General features: G+C 45.4%; 1 protein-coding gene across 2 annotated transcripts in view; it reads left to right on the plus strand.

Annotated features, from left to right (window-relative positions):
- RBM47 (RNA binding motif protein 47) overlaps positions 1-19,673 on the plus strand; it is a 73,354-nt gene extending 53,681 nt beyond the window's left edge. Inside the window, exons 2-5 of one of the 2 annotated variants that reach the window (XM_088524762.1) lie at positions 11,474-12,633; positions 14,069-14,275; positions 16,693-16,895; positions 17,834-19,673. In XM_088524762.1, coding sequence (XP_088380888.1) covers positions 11,474-12,633; positions 14,069-14,275; positions 16,693-16,895; positions 17,834-18,082 — 1,819 coding nt within the window. In that variant the 3' untranslated portion in view covers positions 18,083-19,673. The remainder of the gene's footprint in view (positions 1-11,473; positions 12,634-14,068; positions 14,276-16,692; positions 16,896-17,833) is intronic. The other variant, XM_088524763.1, reaches the window with a different exon arrangement.
- The last annotated feature ends 3,288 nt before the right edge of the window (positions 19,674-22,961 follow it).

A 22,961-nucleotide genomic window follows, 5' to 3' on the forward strand; every position in this document is an offset into this window, starting at 1 on the left:
GCCTAAAAGAATTTCCCTGGCAAGAAACAAAGCAAATGCCAGGACTGTTCAAGGTAAAATACTGATCGGCTTAACCATTTATACTGCTTAGGCGGAAGAAAACAAGTAAAATCAGCTCCAGAGAGGCTCTGTCTACCCTGCTGAATCGACTGAGCGAAAGGCAGGCATTTTGCAGCCATCACACACTCGACTGCGAAGCGGCCGCTTTCCGCCATCGTCTTTTGTGTGCTTCTGGGTTTTGTCCTGCTCAAACTCAAGGAAGGGACATCCAAACCAAGCCTTAAGAGGGGGTTAGCTGCTACGCATGGGGAGCTTGGGGCTTGCAGATGGAGGGTGGCGAGGAGGGCTGAGCAAGCACAGTATTTATGCAATTATCATTACTAGAAATGTGTCCCTCTGGCTCATTCTGTGTGTTGAGGTTTCGATAATATTTTAAGAGAATGAGGTCCTGATATCAATCTATTCACAGTCTACTTAAAAAGCATGTGAAACGCTTAAGGCTTGCTCATGACACAGGACACGTGATGTGAGTCTGTTCACCCCTTGTTTATTTATTTATTCATTCATTCGTTTATGTATTTATTGGGCCAGTGTTAATAACAATAGAGAGGTTTGAACCTGGAAAAAACACAATTGCATGTAAATTTACTGATATATAAACAAAGGAAATGTAGCTTTTATAGCTAAGCTTTGGTTATGCTCCGACTTAAACCAATAGCCAGACTGTTGATTCAGATGAAGATTGGCTGCATTAATGGCCTGAAGCAGCATCCCGGTCTAAAGGAAGGGGCTCTTCCCTCTTTGCTCGTCCCAAGCTGCCGCGCGGGACGGCCAGTGCCGGGGCATGGCAGGAAGGAGCTGCCGCCCTGTGCGCTGCCCCGTGGCCTGGCTGCCCGTGGCCGCTGCGGAAAAGCTGCGTTTTTCGGCCGTATTATCTCAGTTGAACTTTGCGGGCCTGGGCACAGGGTGCGATTGGCGGTGACCCGCGTCAGCGCCTGCCAGCTGATGATGTGGCACCGCAGACTTTGCCTGGTGTCCCAAAGAGTTAAGGGAGCTTTTTAATTAACTTAGCTGAAGTATCATGACGGTGAAACAGGTCCTTTTCGCTCATGGAGGCAAGGCCATACGGCGATCTATCAGAGCTCGTGGTAATGCCGTCGGTTTGATTATTTTTCCGTAGGTTTCTCATACAGTTCTGCACTTTATAACTGAGATTAGATAACATATTGGATAAAAAATGAATAATGTTAACAAAGGAGGAGCCATTTTGATTGTCTTTTTAAGAATTTCTGTTTAATTCTGCATTTTAGTGCCATTCCTTGTTGAAGAAATTATATTAATTCAATCGTTGCTCTTCTTTCTTCAACTTTTAATTAAAAAAAGGACAGTTACATTCAGCAAAAGGTGAATTTCAAATAGCACCTGCCTCAAATCCCACTGTTTTTCTGAAATGCACAGAAATTTCAGGTCCAAATTACAGGCATTTCCAACTGAACTGTAATCTCGATCAGTTTAGACTGCCTTGAATTAACCCACCCCAGGAATGGTGCCTCCTGAGAGAGTCCCTGCCTTGGTTAAACATTTTTTTTTTTAATTTACAATATTAACCCCGGGCAGAGGTAACGAGTCCTGGCAATCTCTTCCTTGTACTTGTACACCTTGCTGCTCCATTTTGATCCAAGGGCTCAAAGGTTCGTATAAACTCAGAGGTCGGACACAAATTGCTGCACTTTGCAGCTTCGTTCTGCCGATATGACAGAATTTCACAGCAGAGATGATTGCCTTTCATCCCCCTCTTCTCCGCTCACGGGCTGTTAAAAGCACGATATGTACAAGTCAGCTATTGGTACCTGAGCTTAATAAATAACTACCTGGGTTTCAGTGGTGCAAGGTGCATATTATAAAAAGGGTCAAATGTCAGTGCACAAAGGGAAAAAAAAAAAACATGCAGTCACTGACTAAGCCAAATGTTTTGAGTCTAATGTACTTTCAACAGGGAACGTTCACATCGCTGTTGCGGTTTAGCCTTATGCTGATTTTCATTTCTGTGACCCGAGCGGATGGAACAAGTTGGGCCACTTTTCAGCTTTTCCTTAACTCGCTCCCTCCTGCTGAACTTGGAGTTGCACGTTGGGCCCCTCTGTTGTTGTAGCGCTCACGTGGTGGATACGAAACCCAGACCGTGGCAGTAAGACTAGCGCGAAAGATGAGTGGGGACTGGAAAGCCTTAAACCTTGATGATTTTTGTTATAAAATCAGCAACGCAAATAGGCTTTGGGTTCACAGGTAGTGTGCTTGCTTCTGGGTTTTTGTAAGAATTAGCTGAAAAAACATGAGATCAGAAGGGCTGGAAGTGGAGCCATAGTCAATGGACTCCTTTTACATGCTTTGGTCTACACTGCAAGGTGCAACATTTAAAGTAATAGTTACATGGCTGGTTAGATGGACAGACAGACAGAAAGGCAGTGGTTTGCCTTATGGAAATGCACAGGATCCCAAGCACAGCCCTACACCACAGAGCTCAACAAGGCGCTCTGCAGGCATCTTCAGTGCTAGGATTGCACCACTGTGTTTATAGGCAAGATGCATCTTCCAGGAGGCAAGAAGTGAGACAGGTGAATGTCTCCTCTTGCCTCTGCAATAATTAAAGGAGGAATCTTGGTTTGGTCCTAATTGCACAAGATCCTTTTTCCTGTCTTTTTTTTTTTACGGTAAAAGCTTGCAAGCTCATACTCCAGCCTATAGGAAACACTTCTGCTTTCCTAGAATGGATGCTTTTCTTATAGCAGACCACTAGTGAAGAGGGCACACTTACCTGCCTGAGATCACTGTTTCACTGCATTCTGTAAAATAAATTCCCATTAAATGCAACTCATCCAAAACAGGAAGTGCTTGCTCCATATTGAATGATTATATTGTGCTTTATTTAAGTTTTCCTGCCTGTTTTTTTTTTGTTTAAGTTTTTCCTGCCAGACAGTGCTAGTAACAGACTTTGTTGAATAGACTGAAGTGTGGGAATTTGTGAGGACAGTGAGGATTGTACTTCCTGATTTGGAAAGCTAATAAAAAGGATTGCAGTGTCCCATGTCTCATCTCTTTGGCTTTCCTCAGTGTGTTGCTTCAGTATCTTGCAGGATAGTCACTTCAGATCCCAACAGCAACTGGTCCTATTGAAAGAGCTAGGAGTTATATAATTATTTTGAGTTGGACTGTGTAAAGGACAGAGCTGGGGCAGATTGTGTGCAACACGCAGGTTGCGCAACTTTTGGGGACAAAGTTCTTAATGACTTGCAGCAAAGTGTAGTATAAAGTAAGGGAGGAGACTGGCCTTTCCTGCCCAAACTTTCTTCAGAAATGCTTTAAAATGGCAGTTTTGGCACCACAGTAAATAAAGCACTCAAGAAGCACCCAGTCCATTGACAGCCTTCACATGTAGAAGCAATAGAGAATAGGGACCATGTTGGTAGGATGCTCTGTGCTGCTGGTGGTTTGGTGCATACAGGTACTGTTTTGGTCACCATCGCTTCACTCCTGCCATAGGAAAATCACATATGAGTTAAAAACTCAGACTCTGCAAAGTTTTCTTGCTACATTATCTGGGTTATCATTATCCAATCCATTAGATTCCTTTACTTGAATACTGGTTTTGTAATTTCCAGACAAGGAAAATGGGTGGTTCAAGGGCCTCCTTCTTGTGTGTGTTCACTCCTCTGTGTTGATAATACCTATGGATAATGCAACTGAAATTTTTGGTAGCATCACCTTCCAAATTAAATATGTCTTATGAGAGTGCAGAAAGGATTGCAAATAGGATAAGAAGGAAGTTTGCATAATACAAACTGAGTTGGTTTTGTATGAATATTGTAATTTCAGTTTTATTTGTATTTTAATATTGCACACAAAATTGCAGTGGCATAAGATTAATGTGGCTAAGGGAACTGGTATCGTGTGGCTAAAGGTACTAGGTCCATGGTTCTTACTGCTGTTCATGACAGTGGTGAAAGTAAGGAAAGGAAGAAATTTAACCACCAAATACAAGTCTGAAGTTGTACCCAATTAGTGACTCCACAATCAAGCGCTCAGTTCTCATACTAGAATTAAAGTTTGCACTTGGGCAATCCAGCACGTTAGTGTACAGAGTGATGTTAGATACTGAGTACTTCTGGAAATCTCTCCCTCTTCTTTTTCTACTTTTTGTAAGAGTCAGTAAGAGGCAGGACCTAGCCCAAAGAACACTATATCCAAAGATGAAACCAGCCATTTTTTAACATGCTCCAAAGGAAACCAATCATTTTTAAACATCCTTGGGACACTTAGACAAATTTAAGCAACTGACAACTGGCTTGCCCTGATAGAGGACTTAAACCTAGTGCATAGACCTCGTCTGCAGTAGCTCCAGGCTGAAAACTGCCTCTCTTGACCAAAGCATTGATATACCCAGTATAAGGTGAACTGACTAACTGAGCCATCCTGCAGTTCTGGAAAACTAATGACTAAAATTATGACTAATGGAAAAGCTGAGTCTAGAGGAGGAGCTCTGATTTTTCCTAGACACAGTAGCAAGACATTACCTGCAAAACATAAAACAGCTGATAAAAAAGTGTGTTGTAACATGACCTTAAAACATATCAAGCAGCGATTCCCTTCTAAATGACCATTCCTCATATCAGCACTAAGGTATTTTGCTGTGTTAGCTTTTGCTGCCATGCCTTCATAATCCCTGGCCGTATTTATTCCCATGCCAGCCTACACGAAGGTGTCCCATCCTGTTCCTGCACAAACTTTCAGTATTCCAGGACCCTTCATCCATCCACTGTTTTCCTGCCTCAGTTTCTCATCCCATTTACTCACTCTCTGTCTTGTCCTCCATTGCAATGATTGTGGATGCCTGTTGTCCCTGTTTTCCAAACAAGTCTCACGTTACCCCTGCAGTGCTTTGTGTTGTTTCTCTCTGCGTTGGGCAGAGTCTTCTGCGCAGAGGACTACTGTGCTGCACATGTTCTCCTTCCTCTCCTGAGCTGCTCATCACAAGCTGCTCATCAGCTCCCCTGCTGTCAGATGTTCCTGTCCCTTGTGCCCTGCTAATGCCATTAACCACATTCTCCACAGCTTTTTCGCCAAAATGATCCAAATTAGGCAAATTCACCTTTTCAAAGTGTTTAAACTAGGCTGGGCAAATGCTTCATCCAGCTCAGCTGCGGGCAAAGCAATGTGCCTGACATGCTGCAAGCATCTACCATGGCCTGCTGGCCTCAAGTACTACTTTTTTTTTTTTCCAGTGTCCAAGGGGATTATCCATTCTTCTGCTGAAAAAAAGGCTTTTTAGCCTATAAACCTTCCTTTTCCAATATAAATGGCTTTCAGAAAAGTTCACCTGCCGAAGACACAGGCTAAAATGACGGACTCTCTGTCTTGCAGTGACACAGAAGAAGATTCAACTTCAGGCTTTTGCATTCCCTAAGTGTCAACAAGTAAGGACCCAGGCTCTGATGCAGCTGTCGTTCTCTTTATGAAAACCACAATGGGGTCTAGCTTTTGACCCTTAAAAAATAAATTAAATTAGAGTCAGGCCAAATCTTTGCATGAATTTTCCAGGGAGGACTGGCTCCCTTTTCTGCCCTCCAGCCGCAGGCACATGGTGGAAGCCGGGGAACACATGTGCAGGAGGGAGTCTCCAAGCTGCCTGCAGCCAGCGGGCAAAGCTGGGAGCACAGGAGCAACCCCCCTTGCTGTGCCAGGCGTGGTGGGTTGCTAAAAGGGCTGGGACCTCACATTTCACCACTGCTTTAGGAAGGAGCACCTTGAACGTGTTCACTGCCATGGCCAGCGAGGACTCCAGTGAGTTTCCACTGATAGATTCCTTTCAGTTTGCTCTGCAGCTGAAAAATCTGTAAGCAGGTAAACTGTTTTCAGAAAAAAAAGTATTTATGCAGACATCTGGTGGTAAAGTTACACAGTTACCTGTTGCTGTTCTTGTTATATCTATTTTATCTAAAACTACCATGAAGAACAAAGAAAGAGCTTTACCTGTGGCAGTAGTTTCAGGGTTGCTGCAGGGTGTCGGGAGCGGGATTCCTATTTGACCTTACCCTCTTACACAACACAAGTAGAAAGGCTGCGTTTAAAGCAGTAGCTGGTATTTGACCCTGCTAACAGCCGGCCTGTAGTGAAAATGCTGGTGGTGACCTTACCTTGGGAATGGCAGGAGTAATCGCAGTTTGCAAGGCAAAGCAGTGGCACTTCCATGTATTTTCATGGAGGAACGTGGTGTGATCTGCGCAGGAATTTGTCCATGCAGCCTAAAATGGTGTCCCAAATAGTCTGCAGAAGAACGACAGTGTTTAAGGGAACTTTTAGTTTCTCTTTAGTTCTCGCCTTGCCCCAGGCCGTGCAGGCATTTCCCTGTTACACCCAGCATGGAACTGGCCTTCCTTCCGTGCCCACTCCATGAACATGGGCTGCAGGAGTTTCCCTCCTTGTGCCCTCCTCGCCTCCCTGCGCCTCTGGTCTCATGCAAGGGGCATCCGAATTGGCCCTCCTGGATGCCTCGGGCCTTTCTGGTGGTAGTTAATAAAGGATCAACCTTCATTAGCTGATTTATTCACTGTAATGCCTTAGGTCAGTCACCGGCAACATTTCCCATTCTGCATTGCCATGCAAAAAAGAAAATAAAAGATTTAAAATGAGATAATTAATGTTTCATAAGGAAGAGGAAGTGAAATGTGAATAGTTTCACTGAAACGTGCACTCTGGAAAGCTCACCTTGAGTAAAGGAGAGTCCTCCAAGCAGAGGAACTGAACTGAAAGGTTTCTAAGTCGTGCTTTTAGAGGTGATTTTAGAGACTCTATTCAATGTGATAAAGAATGTAATCTTTACCACATTTTTTTATTATTATTATGAGAAAAATAAGACGCTAATCATGTTCCAGGATAAATTAGGAGTATTTGTTTCAACTGCTTGGACACAAAGATTCAGATAAGTCTCACTAACAAAGTTTTCCCTAAGAAGGGGTTCGAGGCTAGACAAACGGAAGGTGAAAAAGGGATCACTAGGGAAAAAGTCTTCGCCGGGCATGGGCTGATAGAGATCTAAGTGTTTCCAGTTTGTATTTTCTGTGCTAGCAGTACCACCAAGCAACCTGGACATTTAAGCTGAGGTTTGCACTACTGACTAAAATCTTTCCAGTGCGGTCTCAGGGCCTGCACAACGTCATTGCTCCCCTGCAAGCTGTGCAGCAAGGGGATGGCAGACAGGACTGCTCCAGTAGCAAGCGGATGTGCCTTGGATACCAAAGTTTGTGGGAGAAGGAGTAGAGAATGGAAAATAAATTAGTTCAAACACGGGAGTTATCAGGTGTTTCCAAGGATGCACAGTATGGACAACTCAACCTGTGAGAGCCTTTGCTTTCCTCCTCCAGCCCAGGCCACACACGTGCATCTACAAAACACACACGTACATGTGCACACGTGCCTGTGTACACACCCCCCGTGACTTCCCATTCTTCTCCTGTGAACTTTTCCTTTCAGTCTTCTGTTCATCCCAGCTGCTCTGCCTCTCTACTGTCCACACATCATCCAGCCCCACGTCTCCTACTTCCAAAAGAGAAATCCTGCCACAAAGCCCCTCCGCTTTAGTTTCCTAGACAGGGATTTTACCTGGGCGCTGAGGGTGCCTCAGTGTTTACCCAGATGTGCCCGTTATCTGTCAGAGGGGGTCGAGAAGACACAGAAAGCAGCCAAGGCGCCTAGCCGCCCTGAATGCTGGTGCCTGCTCAGGGCACGGACAGCTCTGCAGAAATGCAGACACCCCTGAGCCCCTGGACGGGCTTGAAACCGGGCCCAAATGTCTGCTTGTTTTGTGGTACTTTACTAAGTTTTAATTGAGGGTAAATGTGGGAATGGCTGGGGAAAAGGCTTGTGGATGGCTGTTTTCCAGAACGACGGCTTTGGGCGTAGGAGAGCAGAGCGGCTCTGCAGGGGTCCCATAGCAGCCGCCCCAGTTTCCCCAGGGAAGCCACGTGCACCTTTCCTGCCTCACTTCCATGTCCCACAGTGTGGGGTAAAAGCCAGCCAGACTCAGCTGAGATGCACAGGGTGGGGTATTTTGGGGGCAAAGGCAATTAGGCGGGTACTATTTCTTAAATTATGCTGTAGTTTGTTTTGACTGTGGGAGCTTCAGTATCTATGCTGCTTATTGTTGGTGGTGTTTAACAAGTTCTCAGCATTTCATACATGATACAGTAGATCAATAGATACAATAACTACAGTTTTAACATTAAAAACATGTCATTTAAAACTTGATTGTCACCAAAACACTGCCATTCTGATTAGGAATTAACACTTTTACCCTCCTCTGTTTTATGAGTCTTTGTCATTGAGATCAGGTGCATTTTCCTCTTCAGAGACAAGAAGTCAAGATCTTATACAAGTAAGACAACACATTTTAATATGACTTAAACTTTTGCTTCTTCTCTTAGCATTTATGCCACTTCATGCATATAGGCAAACCAGTCTTGCATTGCCGAGCTGACTGAACTCACAGTGTTATCTCATGCCCTGGTAGCAAGCTTTCGTGGCCCATCTACTGTGCACTCACAAAATGCCTAGTTGCTGCAGAACACTTAAAAAAAAGTTATTTTGAAAAAAATTTCTTGAGAGTGATTGTTTCTTGACATGGGTGGCTGAAGTTGTTCTGGCAGCCTGGTTTATAAGGTAGTGCCCACAGGTGGAGAGAGGCTCTCAGAACGGACATGCTTGAGGTTTGTTCTCATCCAGGTGGATGATAGCTGAGCGCTGTGAAGGTGCTGATTGCCATGTGGCAGTGAATGTTATTAATGGTGCATTTAGCTGAATCAAATAAGGCTCGGTGGGCTCTGTAACTCTTAGGTACTATAAATCCATGAAATCAGGGTCTGTGGACTTGCACAGAAAAAAAAAAGCATATAAATTCCCTATAGATTATACAGGGATGAAATGCATTTTAGGTTTACAGGGTTTTTTTTATTTATTTATTCACTAACACAGACAGTGTGGTGAAGCAGTGTTTGCAGCTAAGGTGGCCATCAGCACTAAGCAGCAACTCAAAAGTGCAGCTTTCAACATTAGACATTGTCTTTCTGAGGCAGGGAGGGCTGCAGTGCAAAAATGTTGGAAAAGAGCCAGTCTCTGACCCTCTACCATAGACCCAGAGTGAGCCAAGAGCTCGTTTCTGGCGGGGCAGCAGAGGGTCGGCCCCGTCTCTCTCCATGCTCCCCTTGTCCATCTGCAGCTTCCCAGGCCCTAGGCCAGGCGCCTGAGCCAGGCAGATAACAGCATACAGAGACCTTTATTTTACAGCTTGACACAAAACTGACGGCAATGACTCATTTTTAAGTGTACGCAAACGTGGGAAGATAAGTATTCTTTCTCCAACTGATGGCCAGTGTAGAGGTAGTGATTATTATTGTGCAAAGTGTTGGTTTAACAATCTTTGCTTTCATTTAAGGAAAGATGAAGTCACATTTTTAGAACACACAGTCAAGTGAAAAATGAAAATATTCTTTATTTTATTATTAAATGATTTTTTTAAAAATAAATTTGAAATAAATTGATTTAGAATAATTCTCAGATCTAAAATGGAAATGTCTGACTGTGATACATTAAAAGTCAGGAACATTTTAATCTTGGAGAAACATATTTGTTAAATAGCATTTTGAAACAAAAAGTTGTAATAACTGATGCATTTCCATGAAAGATCTGACTTCATAGAAAATGCATTTTCTAAAGGAAGGATATATCCTGGGTGTCACCATCTCTATTAGTGGTGACTGCTTTCCCCTCTGTTCTCCTTTTTTTTTTTTTTTTTGTAATTATGTTATATTTATTTTATTTATTTTTATATTTAATTTATTTTGTAATGGCTGCGCTGCCCCAAAAGTCATCAGTTTGTAATATTCCTGATCCAAACACACCTGCAGGATCAGGCCCTTTCATAGAGGTTGGCTCAGAGAGGTCTAGTTTATAATTCCCAAATGGAGGAGGAGCCAAAAACAGGCACTATAGGGATTTGTCTGTGGTGGGGACAGAGGCATTTCTGGATATAAGTGATCACAATTCTGGGCAGCTCCAGGACTTTCCCGAAAAAATTCTCAGGTGTTAAGGTCACTAAGGAGATACACAGGTCATGCGGGTTATTAATATCAGATGTAGCAGCCTAAATTCTGCCTGTGTCTTTCGGTGGTCATGAGTCTGCTTTACCAAGAGACCTACCTGTGTGTAACAGATGATGTATATTACCCAGCAAGTGGCATCCCCGAAAAGCAATTAGGGTGAGAGCAGACAAAAAACTGAGTATCATTTGCGAGTGACAAGGTGTGGAGAAATAGGTCTTGCCTATACAGAAGAGAAGAGGGGAGAAGAGAGAGGGCTTTGGGAAGAGTCCTGGGAACAATTTTAGGGGAAAAATCCTGAGGACGAAGACTTCAGGAGTGCAATCTGAAAGGTTTATTAAAAAGAAGACAGAGTTGCGGCTTGATTGAACAGCTTAAATATCATCATAAGGCAAAGAGGCAGGTACTGAAAGACTCTTTAATCTAGCGATGCCGGCTGGAAGCTGAAGCCAGACAATTCTCATGAGAAACACGGCCCGCTTGTTTGTCAGAAAGAGTGATTACCAAACGAGCCATAAAGGGAAGTGGTAGGGACTACATACAGCTCCTGACGCCTTAAAATCAAGGCTGGATGTCTTCTGGAAGATATGATTTACTCAGATAAATGTTATAGGACTCAATATGCCAATAACAATAAAATGTAATGGTCCGTGGGATATTCAGTCACTGATATTAAATGGTCTGATGGTCCTTTCCAGCTTTCAAAATCAATGAATTAACTGCTCTCAGAATGCTAAAGTGTCTGGGTTTTTTTAATTGTGCTCAGAAAGACATCTCATTATCTTGCAGTTGTAGTATTTAACATTTTAATCCTTCTTCCATACTTCTGTATTTCCTGCCCTCTCTTGAATGCAGAATGAGATTTTGGAAATTTGCCTTTCTGCAGCCTGTGCTCACTAATTGCCCTAAAACAAGTGTCCTGTAATATAGGAGGCTCCATAAAAGCATCCCCCCTTTTCCAAACAAATGCTCATTCCTTACTAGCCATCAAAGAGGAGACAATCCCTCCTTGTAGAGATTTGGGATGGTTGGTGGCAGCTCTTCATGTGGCAGCCTCCTGTGGCAGCAGGTCTTGGGACTCCCCCGTACCCTTTCAGCAAGGGATGTGCCTAAACACGGCCGCATGGCCACAGGCCTCGTCCCGTTCTCCCCGTGCTGCAGTAAAACACTCGGGCTAGTAGAGGTCACTCTCCTTCTCTTCTTCAGCATTATTCCTGGTTTAGAAATGAACTTGTAGAACAACTGCAGGAAGGCAAAAGAGAGCAGCTGCAACTCTGGTAGCAGCCAGCAGCTCCTAACACATATCCCCTTCCTCCTGTGCCTAGGTTTTACCAGGCTTTGAATGATTTTAACATCATGACTGCTGAGGACTCTGCTGCAAGGATGAGCAACGATTCCTCCAGCGTGGCAAGCACGAAGGTGCCCGAGGGCGTGGCAGGCGCGCCCAACGAGGCGGCGCTGCTGGCCCTCATGGAGCGCACAGGCTACAGCATGATCCAGGAGAACGGGCAGCGCAAGTACGGCGGGCCCCCTCCCGGCTGGGAGGGCCTGCACCCGCCTCGCGGCTGCGAGGTCTTCGTGGGCAAAATACCGCGGGATGTCTACGAGGATGAACTCGTCCCCGTGTTCGAGTCTGTTGGCCGCATCTATGAAATGCGCCTCATGATGGACTTTGATGGGAAGAACCGAGGCTATGCCTTTGTGATGTACACGCAAAAGCACGAGGCCAAGCGTGCCGTCAGGGAGCTGAACAACTACGAAATCCGCCCCGGCAGGCTGCTGGGGGTGTGCTGCAGCGTGGACAACTGCCGCCTGTTCATTGGAGGCATCCCCAAGATGAAGAAGAGAGAGGAGATCCTGGAAGAGATCGCCAAGGTGACAGAAGGCGTGCTGGATGTCATTGTGTACGCCAGCGCAGCTGACAAGATGAAGAACAGAGGCTTTGCTTTCGTGGAATACGAGAGCCACCGGGCAGCTGCCATGGCCAGGAGGAAACTCATGCCCGGAAGGATCCAGCTGTGGGGACACCAAATTGCCGTCGACTGGGCAGAACCGGAGATAGATGTGGATGAAGATGTCATGGAGACTGTTAAAATCCTCTATGTGAGGAATTTAATGATTGAAACCACAGAGGACACCATTAAAAAGGTCTTTGGGCAGTTTAACCCTGGCTGTGTTGAGCGGGTGAAAAAAATACGTGACTATGCTTTTGTGCACTTTACAACCAGGGAGGACGCCATTCATGCCATGAACAACCTGAACGGGGCTGAGCTGGAAGGCTCCTGCCTGGAGGTGACCTTGGCCAAGCCGGTAGACAAGGAGCAATACACACGCTACCAGAAAGCAGCCAAGGGCGGTGCAGCAGCAACCCCCGAAGTAACGCAGCAACCCAGTTATGTTTACTCCTGCGATCCCTACACGCTTGCATATTACGGCTACCCGTACAATGCCCTGATCGGTCCCAACAGAGATTACTTTGTGAAAGGTTAGTAAGCACAATTAGGAGACGTGATGGGCAGGCTTGATTTCAGGCAACGGTGGCCCAAATCCTGCCTGAGCCAGATAACAGCTGCTGCTATTAGTTTCTTTTTTAAGCACTCTTTTATAGTTCCTTTTGCTGTATTTATGATCAGTCTCGATTTATGACCGTGCAGACTGTATTTCTGGAATAATAATTGCTAATGTGCAAACCAGTGTAATGGAGGCATTAAAAATGAGCTAAAAGACTGAGCATGGGATGGGAGAGTGATCTGCTTTTCATAGGTGCTGCAGTGAGTCTGGGCAAATGCTCAGTGCAGGGACTTCAGTCTCTCGTGCCTCCTTCCAAACTGCTAGGTCCTCTGCCTGCGCCTGGAGGCGGCTCCTGTGAAATCCACACTCCAGGGCTGGCCATCCAGAGGGATCGCTCACTGGGAGAGTCTTAGCTGACAACTCTCCAGGTGTCATTTGCCCTCTGCATTAAAATGGTTTAAGTGCAGCATCTTTTAAAGACCATTAACAACTATGAGCAGAAAGGGCCACATGAGTCCAAATGAACTTGTTATGTATAATTTAATTAGTTATGGATTATAAATATTTAAAATTAACCAAAATAGAATATGTTATTCATAAAAAGCCCTGGAAGCTATAACTCGTGTTAAAATTATCCTGTGCTTACAGCTATTAGAGTTTCCTGAAATCCTTAATGTGTGTTTCCATACAACAGGCAGTTTACCATGAATATATTCTTTAATCACACACATAGAAAAGAAATATTTTTAACAATGGTTGATCAAAAATTTCAGCCTTAGCTCAATTTCAGATCTGTACTTGCAGTGGGCTACAAATGAGTTAACTCAGAGTCCAAAGGTCTTTGCAGGGTACATTAATAACACCACAAAGCACTGTCATAATGTGCACAGAGTCGCTAACACAAACAGAGGTGATATTTGTGGAAAAGGGGCATATTCACATTACTAATAATACCACAGAGAAAACAAAAAACACTAGCAAAAATATATCAGCATAAAGGGACAAAGCTGGCTAAAGGCCAGGTGTCTCTGCAGGGCCTCGTCACAGGCTGCTGGAAGGCTGGGTCTCCTTTGGAGGATGGCGAAGAGTAGAAATGGGAAGTCAACCGCATAGAAACCACCCAGGCAGGTTCTGAATACAAAGCCCGTCTTACAAAACAGGCCGCAAGGTTTGCAATATTATGAGTAAATGGTTGATTTATGAACTGTCAGAAGAGTCAAGAGCAAAACTTGCACTTGGTGGTTGGCCCAAATTTGTGAAGAGCAAAATCAGTAGAATTCAGATCAAACTAATTTCATCAGCGCTGTTTCTAAGCCTATGCCCCAGGCTTTGGTGCCAGGTCGTCCAGACCCTCCCCACTGCTGTTGCTATATGTTACTCACCACCCTCTTTGCTGTTGTCATTGCAAGCAGGCAGCGTAAGAGGCAGAGGGCGAGGAGCAGCCGGCAACCGAGCCCCTGGCCCCAGAGGCTCCTACCTGGGAGGATACTCTGCCGGCCGTGGCATCTACAGCAGGTACCACGAAGGCAAAGGAAAGCAGCAGGAGAAGGGATACGAGCTGGTGCCCAACCTGGAGCTCCCCACCGTCAGTCCCGTGGCCATTAAGCCCGGTGCAGGTCAGTACATGTGCTGGGGCTGTGGGGCCGCGGGGAGGGCGACGCCGGGCTGGCACGCGGGCCTGGCCTCCAGCATTTCGGGGTGGCAGCCGGCTTGGGAAAAGGACCTGGGCTTTCCTGTGGTGGGAAAGTCCCCACCAGCACAGGGCACCTTTTGCAGCCGCGCAGCAAAGTGCCCCAGTGGGGAGCAATCCCTACGCCTGGGCTATGGCCGGCCTGCCCAGAGAGCAGGGCAGCGAGCTCCTCTCTGCCATCTCCCCAGCAAGACCTCAGCATCTAACCCTTGCCCTTCCTAGCTTAATACAATGCTGGCTGAAGCCCTGAAATCCCTCAAGATCTTGTTTGGAAAGATTTTTATTTGGAAAAGTAGCCTGAGGAAGAAGGTCCTTTACGGTAACTAGGACAAGCTCCCCTGCAAAAGTCCTCTGTGTAATGATAACGGCAAAGCCTACATGGTGTCCCCCACCTACAAAGCTGCAGCGGGTTATCAGAACATGCTTCGTAACAGAAACTACTGTACCATATTGGTGACTGTGCAATTTGAAGTGGAAACTGCAACTTGCACCTAATGAACGCTGTGAAAAGTCCTTCATATCAGCTGGATGAGAAAATATGAAAAGAGAGGTCTAAAGAAAAAGGAACATTGTTAAAAAGATGAGAGCAATTTTCAAAGGAAGATCTGCAGCAACTCTGCCTTTATCTTCAGACTTCCTGAGAAAACTGTCCACTCATAGCCCAAAAATATTACCACTATGCATTTTTGTAAAGATACTTTAGGAATTCCAGGCACTACTAACGGATGCTTGAAAACTAATTTTTGAAATGCACACTTTATTTTAACTCTTTATTTATGAGGCCTGTGTAATTCATTCACTACCAAAGAGGCCTCATGTTCAACTCTGAATGTTTCCACATTTCAGATTTAGAGTTTTTCATCTGGCCTTGCCCCTCGTACACTCCCAGCACAAACTTCAAGCACAGAGGACCTGGTCTGTTTTTCCCAACCAAATCAGCCAAGCTAGTAAAAGGTATCACCTGCCAGCCTTACCTCTCTTATTAAAAGGATATTATTCTGCAATCACTTTACCAGAATGGAGGAGTTGAGATGGTCTGACTTTGTAACCTTTACAGCTGCTTAGAATAACCTGAAAGCTCTGAGGCGCGTTGTCTCCGCAAAAAGTTACAAAACTTCTGAGACACGGTCCCAGGCCCCAGCTGCCTGCCCCTGCTTTTCTAGTGGAAGTTATTACAGAACAGATTGTGTGGCCTTTGCTGCGGTGAGAAATTCCACAGGTTCATTACATCAGTGCCAAAATTGGTTTGAGCTGACCACATGGCATTGGAGAACAAGAAACGCTCTCTGGATACAGAGCTCTCCATCTGAGGAAGCAGCAGTAGCTTTCAGTGGGAACGTCCCTGCCTGAAGGAGGGGATTTGATCAGATCCTTTGTTGCAGTCACCGTGATCAAAATGAGAATATTGCTTGCTGGGACCTGTCATTCCCATAGGTAGAATTCCAAAGTTTCTTCCCAATGAAAAACAAACAAACAACAACAACAAAAATAGCTAATTTGGTTTCACTTTGGGCTTATCAGCTGCAACTCTCAAAAATGCCATCATCACCAGATCTTAGTCCATCATTTATTAGTCACTCAGTTTTCCCTGTGAATAATCTTACTGCTGAAATGCTTGTGAACTGAAAGCTGAAATGTGCATTATGAAGAAAAAAAACACCATTATAAATACGATTATTGGGAACATTCAGCAAGTACTTTCCTTCTCTCAGCAGTGCCACCAAGCTCCATTTAGGAGTATGTAGAAATTCGCTGTCTTTGAACTCACAATCATTATAACCAGAACACTTTCCCTTCGTCTGGAAGCTTTAATTATTCCATGTTGTCCTATTTTGGCATGAGAGGAAATCCTCTTAAGAGCAATTTCATTTATAGTGTCATTAAACAGATTGATCCTGCAGCAGAAAGACTGGATAAAAGGCATTTAGCCAAGTTAGGCCTGGCAAATGCAAAATAGAAAACCAGTGGGTATTTTGCAGGCTTGGCCGAAGGACAGCATATAGCCTAGAGCAGCTGCCGCTTGCAGCTTCTCCAGCTGCAGGACAGTGGCCAGGACAGGGCTGTGCAGAGCTGGCACGCAGCCCAGCGTGGCTGCCCACGGTGGCCCTGGGCTGGGGATGACAGGAGACCCGCGCGGCCACGCACACCGCCCCAAGCTGCGCTGGGCTCACGGCTCACACGGGCTCCGTGCCCGTACTGTGGAGGGGCCGGAGGCACCCGACAGGCTGCAGCCCCAATCCATGGCGAGGGAGCGGCGCGTGCCGTGGGAGGGCCACTTGCGTGCGGAGTTGAGGCCCTGGGGGCTCTCGTCCAACACAGTTCCACGGATCTGCTCTCTCCTAGTGGCCATCCCTGCGATCGGGGCCCAGTACTCCATGTTTCAGGCCGCCCCACCAGCCAAGATGATGGAAGATGGCAAAATCCACACAGTCGAGCACATCATCAACCCTATCGCCGTCCAGCAGGACCCAGCCAGTGCGGCAGCCGCCGCGGCCGCTGCCGCTGCAGCTGTGATCCCGGCCGTCTCGACGCCTCCTCCCTTCCAGGTGGGTTCAGTGCTCATGTCCTGCCCCACATAGCTGGATTGTCCCAGATCTGACAACATCTGGCTGTGCTCCTGACAGAGATGCTCTATTTTCTCCCTCTTCCCTTCTCCAAAAAGATGCCCAATGAGATTCATCTCACATAATTGCAGGCATCTACTTATCTGATAGCTGAGCCAGTACCTGAGCTACATTTGCATAGCTTCCTTTCCTTTCAAGCCTTCCTCTGTATCCAAAGCCAAAACATTCTGTAGAGCAAAGCAGAGGAAGTGGCACTGGTAAAGTGCAGCCTATCTGATGTATCTTACACATCTGCGTATCAGACAATTGCTGTCCCCACAGGGTGATGCAGCCTGGGAGGGAGGAGGCAGCACCAAAGTGATGGAGCTCTTGTCCAACATCAGAACATGCAATTTCAATCTTTCCTTCACAATTTCTTGTCCTAGGAAACTTGTCATTCAGGAAGTATGGCATTTTAAGTGCTGCAAAGCCATATTAAATCCCTTCCTTTCCAAAGATGGGACTGGAGGCCTCCCTCCAGTGTGGCATGTATGCATCCACTGTGCACTGAGTAGCTACAAACCTCTGGAAGTCACTGCTCTTCTAACATGCACCGTTTTCATTTTAGTAGAGACTGAGCCCCAGTCTGGGGTGACTGGATACTCTCGTAGGAGGCACTTTGTCTCGCTAGTTCCACCCCTGTCCCACTGGGAAAAGCTGCCAGGGCAGAGGCAGGTCTTCATGACGGTGGGTGCTTCAAAACACCACTCTCCTGACCTGCCCGCCTGTGGAGAACGAGCTGCTGCAGGGCGGGCCATGTGCTGAGGGGTTTGTGGTGTGTGGTGAGCAGGAGGTAGCGCGGGGAGGCGGCACTCTCCACTTGGGGTGCCGCATGAGCGGGGCAGCTCGCAGCGCCTCAGCATCTCACCTTTCGTTGCCAGGCCCGCCCCATCACACCGGTGTACACCGTGGCGCCCAACGTGCCGCGAATCCCTGCCGCCGGCATCTACGGGACAAGTTACGTGCCCTTCGCGGCACCCGCCGCGGCCACGGCCACGATAGCCACACTACAGAAGAACGCGGCAGCGGCAGCAGCGGCCGCCTACGGCGGCTACGCCGGCTACATACCTCAGGCGTTCCCAGCCGCCGCCATCCAGGTGCCCATACACGACGTCTACCAGACGTACTGAGACTGGCAGCGCCAAGGCTGCGGGAAAAGCAAACACTGAAGGAACACTTTACTATTTATGAAGAAAGAACCGGCTGCAAGAGAGTAGTAACATTCGGACTCGGCGAACTGAGGCAGAACCTGCAAGTGAAGCACGTCAAAGGATACGTTTGAGAGATTTTATACGCATGAAGTTTTCACTAACTTTTTTAGGCTATTTTTAAATTTAACATGCCTGTATTCATACATTTCTAAGTGACCTCTGCATTCATCCCACTCCTTATATGCATTTATATGCACTAGAGTGGGATTGCATTGGTCTTTTTTTTAGCAGTTATATTTTCAATATATTTGTGGTATGAAGGTTATTTTTTAGTAACTTCTGCACTCCAGAGATGTCTATTTTGTAGTGCCTTTAATAATATATCAGCTATATATTAAAAAGCCCACTTGAGCAGCTAGGAAAAGTTTAAACAATATATTTTGAAGAATATATTCAATATTTAAAGAATACATACCTTAGAATTTTTTTTAAGAAAAAAAAAAACAACAAGTATCTTATTTAAAAGTTATACTGGAAAGTGCAATTTGAAACGTGCAAGACCTCTGCATTTTTGTGCTGGCATTAATACAATCTCTTCGTTATTATTTGGGATAAAAAATATTTCCTTTTTGGAAGGAGAAAAAGCCTTATCACACAAACCTCTTGCTAGTGTGATTAGCAGGCTTCCTATTAAGGAAAGAAAAGGTTGTGAGTTTTCCTTAACAACTGGATTTTCTATTTATTGAAGCTACTAGTAGTTCAGCCTTGGAGCACAAGCAGAAATGAGCATCTGGTATTTCATGTAAGATGTCTTGACTTAGATCTTCATCCAGTATAAAACCTAGGCTGTTTTTAAACGCTCTTTATTTTATTCTTTGAAGTATATGTTGTAGTGACTGCGAATGTATGCTGTCCTCGGCAAGACCCAGCGGGCTCTTGTCAACAGGAAGTACAGCGCTATTTACCTATAGCTTCATCATGTTCCGTGACAAATTTCTGAGGTACTAGGGGTGTTAGTGATATTGGAATTAATAAACCCGGGCTAGCCTCCCTCCCAGCCTCCCTTCCACACTTGACCCCAGTCAGCCCTGACTGGAGTTGTGCATGCACATCAGGGATGGGAGCGATTAGACCCCATGATTTTAAGAAATAGAGCTTGTAAATATCTTTTAATATACATTTTTAAAGTCCTTTTATGTTGCAAATTTACATGGTATGTGGTTTGCCACAAAACAACAACAAAAAAACATTTTATTTCGATGTTATATAAAAAGTTTGTTTTATTAAGAAGTAAATATATTATTGCAGTGTTTTGTGGCCTGTTTAAAGGCTTTTATTTAGTAGTGCAGTGAATGTATAGTAAAATGTTAAAGAAATATCTTGCCCATTCTATGAAGTGCATTGGCTCTGCAAACACGGCTCCAGTTAAATGAGATGTGAAGCAGGGAGCGAGTAAACAATTTCCTTCTTACGGTATAGATACCCACTGAAGAGGTTTCACGTGAAGGGGTATTTTGACCACTGAACCACTTCCAGATCATGTCCAGCTCAGCACTAAGTGGCCTTTTGATATGTCCTTTTCTTGCCTCAAAACAGAGCAGTTGTATTTTTGGTGCTTTTCTTCAGCAAAGCCGAGCTCTGTCTGAACCTATCGAACGGTTATTGAAAGCGCCGCGAGGACGTTAACCATTAAATCGGACTCTGCCCCTCCACGCTCCCGTGCAGGGGACCTGCTGAAAACGCACCTAGACCTTAGCGTGGTTTTAGCGTGAGAGGCGGCGGCGCGGGCAAGACCCCAGGGAGGCCTCGGCAACGCCGGCGGCTCCACGCAGACCTCCTGGGGCAGGGAAGGAGGTCGCAGCGCCGGGGTCCCTGCCAGCCCAGCCCCACACCAGCACCCCCCAGTGCCCCTCGCCCTGTGCCATACCCAGAGCTTCTATCCGGGGCAGGGAGGGAAAGGAGGCCCCACCGCAAGGCCGCAAGTGCCAGGGTGTCCCGGCCCCTCGAGCCCTGCAGTCCCAGGCACCCGTGGGCCTGAGCGGCGCCCTGCCCCTCCCGCTCGTTTCTAAACCATGTCATGTACACTACTACTGAGGTAAGTCTGGTAACTTGAAATGTGAACAGCTGTAGGTTAAGAACAAACTATACAAAGAAAAAAAGTATATATATATATATAAAAAACTAGTGTGCCTTATTCTCGAAAGAGCTGATATTTTAGGTGTTTTATTATATCTCTGTTCTCTGTACTGTTGGAAACCTCTGAGTTTCTTTAGTTCTTGCTCCATTTGCGGTACATTTCTAGGATGTAGTGAATAAAGCATTCTTTGAAAACGGAGACTGCTATTTCATTGGAGCACAGTACAGCTGCCAGTGCAGGCGGGAGGCCGGGGAGGCTTCCCCCAGAGCTGGGACGCCTCAGGAGAAGGACGTCCTGCCCCAGGGAGCCACTGTCCTTGTGCCACCCCTGCCGAGGACAGGGCCCAGGATCAGCCTCATTTTCTTCTCCTGTGCAGTTTACCGGGGTGAACTGGGGTTGGTGCCTCTCCGTGCTTTACATCCACCCCGCACACCAACCCCGAGCACGTTATTGCACATCCCTGGTGGAGTCCGGCACTGAAGTGCCTCATTGAGGGGAAAGGGCACGTTGCCTTCATCCCCACATGATTCAGCTTTCAACCTCAGCCCTTTTATGGCCAGAAGGCTAAACTGTACCTATTGGCAATATGCGCAGCCCTGCAGAATCCCTGCTTGTTTCCTCAGTGCAAGTCCCTTGGAAGAAAATTTGCGGGAAATACCAAGTCTTGGGAGAAAAACAGTGTGAGGGAGCAGAATTAAACTCCTGAGGTAGAACAAAAAGAAGTGAGAGGTCTTGGCTGCTAAGACAGGGACTAGCACTACTGAATAATCAAAAGAAAAGACCAGAACACAACTGCAACATCATTTACATCCCTCAAGGGAAAGTAAAGTATCTGCAAGCATCTCTTTATACATCACTTTTCACTTTACAGTAAGGGCAACTTATTTGTACTTTATATGTCTTGAGCTTCCTGAAGGATATTAACCAGAGTTTTCCATAGTCTTTTTTTTGAAAATACATACATTTTTGTTCTTTGTAAGATGCGGAGGAAGGTGATAGGAAGTGCCCTAATTTTGCTTGTTTCTTTACACGTATGAGCCAGGAACCATTTCCTATATGAGTTCAGTCTATCTTGCTCAGGGAACAGATAAGCAACATGATGCTAAAAGCAGCTTTCAGTGAGAAATAGCCACATTAGGACTTCAGTTCTCACACAAATCTTCAAGTCACACAAGAGATGCCTTCTCTACAATTTGTTGCCAATCTTCCCACTCATCAGAGGTTCACCTACATTCCCTTTGGATTAAACAAAGCTCAAACCATGGCTCTTCACAGGTGTTCATAGACTCCGCAAAAATCAAACATTTGACTTTTGAGTCAAAAGCATTTGCTACAGTAAAATATGTCTCTGCTGCACCTGTGGAATTTTCCTCTTTCTCTTTATCCAGGTTATCCAAGATTAAGATGAATCTATACTGCATTGGATTGCTTTTTCTAAACAGACACATTATAAGAGAATTTATTGCTTTCCTAGATTGCTGGTTTCTGATTTCACTTTTGTAAGATCCTAATTAATGATTAACCCATCATAAGGTTCAAACATGCAAGTCATTGTCAGGATATTAACATAAACAATGCCAGGGAACAGTTGTGTCTTTAAGATGACCTTGCTGCCTTGGAAATGTGAAGAGCTACACGGAACGGGAACTGTGACAGCTCCAAGGCTGCCTAGTTGATCCCCTTCCCTTTCTGAACATATTTCTTAATGATCTTGAAGAGCAGACATGCACCACTCTGGCTGTTACCAAAATAAATGGCTAGCTAAAACCAGCTTTGACTTTTTTCAGGAAACAACATATGTTAATACAACCATGGTACAGTGCCTATATAAACAGATTAACAAGAAATTCAAGTGGATTAACACCATTCTGATATCACAACATCTTGTTTATAAAAGCACTAGAGCTCAGAGTATGTGCAAAATACATAGCTGACTGAAAAGGTATAGCCATGGTATGTTCTGTGGCTACAGCTAAACCTCTAACGTTGGGTTCTGGTTAGGTCTTTACAGATAGAGATCAACATTCCTTTTCATACATATCAGCCATGGATATGGCCTGTCATGCTGACCTGTAAAATAAATAAAACTAAGACCTGCCTCATAACAGGAGAAACTACCACTGTTGTGCATCTGAAAGTCAGCAGGACCAGGTTTTATGCTGCAGCGTGTTAAGGGAATGCTGAATCACACTTGACTGAGTTTAAAGGTTAAGTCCTACCTGGCACCAAAACGGTAGGAGGAGTGTCACAAGGAAAAGCTGCAAAGTAGAAAATAAAAAGACACAATTCTGTGGCCCCAGGAGCGCCTTCTCCCCGGGCACAAGGGCAGGCTGCAGCATGCATTTAGAGTTGTTCAAGGTGCCAAAAGCCAAAAAGCAAAGAGAATATGGACATCTTCACAAATTTGGCACAGGCTGCTCTATCTGTAGAAATACTTCCATGCAAAATAGCTCCTGTCAAGCATGAATTACATCAGATTTTCTTTTTTTTTTTTTCCTCCAACTAGAAGGCCAGACCTGAAGTTCACTTGTTTTCTAATAAAAGAAGACAGAAGCTCTATCTTGCAGCCCACACGTGGGCAATACTCCAACAGATTATGCACACAGAAGGGGAGCAAACAAGGACTCAACTTCTCAGTGAAAGACTCAGTCCAGGAACCAGTTTCTTCTTTAGAAAATGCTTCCTTGTGGGAAAGACAGCTCAGAGGACTCAATCTGTCCC

This window comes from Tinamus guttatus, unplaced genomic scaffold (assembly GCF_059628265.1).
Source record: "Tinamus guttatus ecotype Peru unplaced genomic scaffold, ASM5962826v1 Tinamus_guttatus_pri_ptg000213l, whole genome shotgun sequence".
Classification (NCBI taxonomy): domain Eukaryota; kingdom Metazoa; phylum Chordata; class Aves; order Tinamiformes; family Tinamidae; genus Tinamus; species Tinamus guttatus.